The sequence below is a fragment of the Orbicella franksi genome, chromosome 8 (genome assembly GCF_964199315.1).
Source record: "Orbicella franksi chromosome 8, jaOrbFran1.1, whole genome shotgun sequence".
Lineage (NCBI taxonomy): Eukaryota > Metazoa > Cnidaria > Anthozoa > Scleractinia > Merulinidae > Orbicella > Orbicella franksi.
Window position 1 is genome coordinate 23,457,896 of NC_138152.1, and position 5,348 is coordinate 23,463,243.

The 5,348-nt window shown below is 38.4% G+C and overlaps 1 protein-coding gene across 1 annotated transcript; it reads left to right on the forward strand.

Annotated features, from left to right (window-relative positions):
* The first annotated feature begins 1,253 nt into the window (after positions 1–1,253).
* Positions 1,254–4,867, forward strand: LOC145495325 (uncharacterized). The gene is made up of 3 exons (XM_081474918.1): positions 1,254–1,585; positions 1,804–2,055; positions 2,563–4,867. Exons 1-3 carry the CDS (start codon positions 1,341–1,343, stop codon positions 2,720–2,722), a joined length of 657 nt encoding a protein of 218 aa, XP_081331044.1. The 5' UTR covers positions 1,254–1,340; the 3' UTR covers positions 2,723–4,867.
* The last annotated feature ends 481 nt before the right edge of the window (positions 4,868–5,348 follow it).

Below are 5,348 nucleotides of genomic sequence, written 5' to 3' on the forward strand. Positions count from 1 at the left end.
TACACTTGACAAAGAATAGTTGAAAGGTCAAAACATGGTCGTAATACTCGCGATTTCTGCCGTCGAGCACCTAAATTCATCAATATTATCCAACCAGGAAGTAAAGTAAATGTGTTGAGATCAATGTACAAAGCAAATGGATTCCTTTGAACAATCCAAAGTAACTTCTTTGGCTAAAATCGAGTCAGATATTGCGATAGTCGATAAGCCAAGAATGGTGAATAACTGAACGCGTAGGCCGGAAGTCCGAGAAGAGCAGGACTGCTTACCGGATGCAACACAATGTAATGGTGTGTAAGTTTAATGATATCCTCTTGTAATGGGGTTGTTTTACAATGGCAATGGTAAAGAAAGCCAAAACAAACAAACAAAAAAAACGAAAACCGAAGAACCGAATAAAAGTATCAAAGAAAAATTAAACGTTGAGTAACCTCATACCCTGGGAAACTAGGAACAAGGTTGAAATGTTTAGGTGCAAAGTCTAACTCGGATTCATACGCACCACAGGACCTCACGTTGAATTTTATTTTTTGTTGAATGGGTACAAGTGCAATCTGCATTTTTGGCACGCACAGCATGAATTTCCCTTTTTTGCATACCTGTATAGACAGACAGAGTTCGAACGTCCAAGAGTTCTTAGAAAAACTAACTTCTTTGTTCTCATTCAAGCCTGCACATCATTTGTTGTTAACGAAAACCTGAACATATTTTAAGACCTGTCAGTACTCCTGGATTTACTGTAGCTAAACCAAGAGATGATAAATGGTATCCTCTCTTATAAAAACTTGATCCAGTGTAGTAAAGCCAATGGAGGTAATCAGGTTGCGTAAAACGATCAGTGAAGCGCTTTTCTTTTGTTCTCTTTATTCACCACTGTATTAAAACAGTCATAAAAGCGGATCAAAAGTCGTCCTTTTATCCTACTATCAATGATATATTGTACCAAAAATATCTAAAGAAGAAGCAATACCATTGCCATAATGTCGCTTTATCTGAAGCTACAAAAACAAAGAAACAAAAAGCGCGTATATCGCATTTTAAAAGTACATCCGGTCAGGAGTTTTGCTCCTCGCATTTCCGGTCTACTTACGTTTGTTCGTAAACAACTATATTTGCCAAAAAACACGAACATCAAACCTTCTATCCTCAAAATTTTCGGCTCTAAAAGTCGCCTTAAAGGCGTCCGCCATTACGAAAACTCGTTCCAGATGAGCACGCAATTTTCCAGCGGACTCGTTGGTTGTGACGTCAAAGGCTTCACGTTCATTTGCAATCAATCGAGCGCTGTTTTAGCTGCTTTTGTATCGCTGTTGTTGTCTGTTTTGTGGTGTTTTTGTGAAATGGCTTGTGTCTCCAGAGACGAAATTTCGGATCATTCCTTTGAAAGTACTGAGGAACAGTCTTCCGAAGCCTCCGAGGATAGCTTCCATTCAACAATTGATGACTTTTTGCCGTACGATGAAAACTTGAAGCCGATGGCAAACGAACAAGAAGCAGCCGCTTATGTCGAGCAAGTTGCCCGGGAAGAAGAGGAAGAGGAGATTCTTTGGAGCAGGTTTTCCGGGGAAGAGCGGGTAGAAAGTTGGTCTGTATTACTATTTGTTATATTTTTGACGCTGATAGACGGAAATCTTACTCATGTACCGTTCATTTAATTTTATAGAAGAAAGTGCTTACTCGGTGATTTTATGCAGAAATTAATTTGCTCATAACGCTTGGGCTGCACATGGCTGTATATATTCAAGCGGTATAAACGGATCTTTTTCGAACCATCACTCTAAATTTTTCCTGCCTCTGTTTTAGGTGCAAATGTTCAAATTGTTCGCTAGAGTTTGTGGTGAAGCACGAGGAGTGTAGATGCTGCATGGAAGTGATCAGATGTGTTGAAAGGATGGAGGAGTTAGAGAGGGAAGGCGACTGCATTACTTCGCATCCCGGCTTCTCTGATGTTTGTTTGAATCGCTGGGTGCTACACACTGCGGGCATAGGCCTTAAAACCAAGAATAAGAAGTCCTACACGACCATGTTGGCTCAGGGCGACACTGCTGAGCACGAGTAAGTTCTGTCTCAAACTAATATTAAAAGTTTATTATCTGTAGCGTCAAACCTTCTTATCTAAGATTCACACTGAAGCTGTTAGTTAATCCAGTACTTCCTACACTATTATCGTAACAATTTATATAGTACAGTGGAATCCCGATTTCTCAAACCTTTGATTGAAACTCCCGATAACATGAGCCAAAAATCGTTTCACATCCCTCGGTCTTTAATCCCTGATTTCTCGCACAATTATTTTCGTTTTCCTGGCCTAATAGGTTCGAGAAATCGGAATTCCACTGTATATACATGTACTTTGTCCTTGAAGATACTACAGTTAGCATTGTTTTGAAATTCGTTCTGCTGTTGATCAAGTAAACATGCATAAAAAAACATGAATAAACATTCATTAACATATTAAAACCTGCATAAATGGTAATACTTTAACCATATAATATCAAAGTTTGTGTTGATTTATTCCATTTGCATGTTCCCACTTCCAATTCTTGGCTTCTATTTCCACAGATTACTCCGGTCTGTTGCCTACAGGCAATTCCTTCGACTTGTGTGGGAATATGTTGGGGCATCAAATCGTGTTCCACTTCCCTGTTGTGTATACAACAGTATTCGAAAAACATTTCCAACTGAAACTGAGGGCTATCAGGGATATGAGGAAGAGGATTAATTTATAAGAAAATTAACTTTTACTAAGATGGGTAAGAAGGTAGATAGGTGGGTGGGTACTTAGGTAGGTAGGTAGGTAGGTAGGCAGGCAGGTAAGGTACAGATAGGTAAATTGGTAGGAAGGTGGGACATTTATTGACTACACCTTATAACTGATTGGGAGTAAAATAATGCACTATGTTGCACTTGTACTGCTGCATTGGCCCTTTTTGTGTCCTCTCCTTGGATTGCCACACTTTCTGCACATAGGGGTCCTCCTTCTGCCAGCAACTGTGGTCTGTTGTGTCAAAGCTTGAAGCTCTGCACCTGTTTAAAAGGAAAGCACACCCCACTAAGGAACTCATCATGTAATGGAGATTCAGTGCATCCATACATGGTAAAATGGAGCAGTTGCAGCAATACATATGGTTAAGATTACTCACTTAAAACATCTTACTGTTGATGTGTTTTTTTTTTTTTTGAAATTTGGCCAATGAAATGCCTGGTGAACACATCATTCAGACATTAAGGTCAAGTTGCTGCTGAGCACTAAGACCTTTCAATTAGATTATTTGAACAGTTATTTTTAACAAGATAATTTTTTATACCATTGCATAGTTTCATTATGATATTATAATTTGGAGGGCCACGGGTTTGTTAGGCCCTTGTTAGCTGTTTAGCATCACCCTCGTAAAATAACGATTTCACTTCAAATGTGTTATTCCAACTCAAAGTTTATAACACAGTACGTTCGGGTGATCATGCTTTGGGTGGGAAGAGGGGGATGTTGGAGGTTTTCCTATTTGCATGCTTATTTGCAAAATCAAATTTTCAAATACCAGAACAGGTTGGAGGGCATAAAACTGTTTCCTTTGCTTTTCTTTGTTTATATTTGTTTTTTGCTGTTTCTTTGTCCTCCTTTTCTAGCAGCATGGTGTGTAGAGCCTCTGGTTCCTTTTCCGCCAGTTCCTTCCTTATGCCTTTTAGCACTTCTCTTGGTGTTGTGGTCAATGTTTCATAGAGTTCAGCAACATAGTCTGACAAAAACAGAAAATGAGGTAAAAGTGCAATTAAGAGTTTAAAATATCAGATATGGCATTCCTGATGCAATTTATTTTATATCGGAGTCCTTTACCATAGTTTTGGACCACTATTACTTCTCGGACTGTTGCCTCTCCCTGTTTGTATTTAGGGTAGGTCACCTTCAGCCTTGGATTTGCCTGAGCGTCAACTTTCGTCTCCCTCTTCAGGTTATAGTTTTAAGTGGATGGCTGCTAAAATAGTACTACAATTAAAAATAATAAAAAAAGGTCATTTATTTTGGATTGCAGGAAATAATACTTTTTTGTATAATGTGTAAAGCATTTCTCTTGTTTTGCAAATATGATAGCCATCATTGGAGCTAGTTAATTTTCCCATAATTTTCCAGGAGTGATAATTAATATATAATCTACATGAGAAAATCAAGTGAAATGTGTAAAAGTAAAGAAAGAAAAGAGTATCTTTTTATAAACTGTACTGTCTGAGCTGCACTAGCTGTCACTCACCGGCACAACATCCCAAGTAGGAGTAGGCCAGCATCTTCGGGGCAAACTGGTTTACAACAGAGTGGTATCCCTCTAAGCAGCTGGTCTGTGCCACAGGGGATGCTTGCTTGATACCCTTCAATAGCGAGTTCTGAGTAAGGGCTTCAACCAACTTCTCGTAGGCAATGGCCCATGAGAAAAATAGTATTTTCAGACATTTGGTGAGTATTGACTTCATACATTGTATCTATGCTGAAATGCTATATGAGCCAGAATAGAAAATACAAATACCTTTTGTCAAAAAAAAAAAACGGCGTAATAATTAGACCGTGAGCACACTTATTAAAGAGCTGGTTTGGCAAATCTTGGTGTTGGTTTATGATGTGATACAGGAAGGCCTTGAATTTAGCTAGTATCACATCTCCAAGCTTTGGTGTTGTAGAGGTTACTGACCAATAGAAATGCCTCACACAAGTCTGCTTCCACCTTGCAATAACCTCGCAGCCCTTTTCCTTACTTAGCTTTGTTAAGACCTTTTGAATTTCTGGCATGAAAAAGAGAAAAGCATTGTGAAAATCAATGTACAAAGGGAAAAAATTGCAATCACTAATAAAAATGATATTATTACTCAACCTTAATGAAAAATGCATAATTTCATTATTCACTTTTGCCAATGTGCCATAGGTCAAAGAAGTGGTCAATGACTGGCTTTCGTAGTTCTCTGCATCTCTTGGGACATTCCTTTCTCATCCACTTTGCAATTGTCTGGTGGCGGTCAGAAATGAATGACTTGATTATCATTCCAGTTCCCAGCTATAGTGCTGTGTGAAGACAGTTTAAAACTTTTCTGTCAACTAATATATCCATTACATTTCTATTTTACTCAGCTTTTGAGAAACAGTCATCAATTGCACCTGCGAGAAAGAAATATTTTTGTAGTTATTTTGATTAGTTTTTGGTAATTTTTGGTTAAAAAGGAAGGGCAGGATTAATAAACAACTCAAAAGTTAAGGGCTGTAGAAATTGTCCATTGAGTGTGTGTGTGACAGGCATAAATACAGTAGGAACGAGATCACAAACGAACTTTTACTAATTGGTCGCCATCTAAACGCCAATGTCTGT

Bases quoted from the DNA above. Each gene is read 5' to 3' on its own strand.
- LOC145495325 (XM_081474918.1), top strand. From the start codon at position 1,341: ATGGCTTGTGTCTCCAGAGACGAAATTTCGGATCATTCCTTTGAAAGT. The intron at 1,586-1,803 runs GTCTGTATTACT...CCTCTGTTTTAG, and splicing joins GAAGAGCGGGTAGAAAGTTG to GTGCAAATGTTCAAATTGTT. The intron at 2,056-2,562 runs GTAAGTTCTGTC...CTATTTCCACAG, and splicing joins GGCGACACTGCTGAGCACGA to ATTACTCCGGTCTGTTGCCT.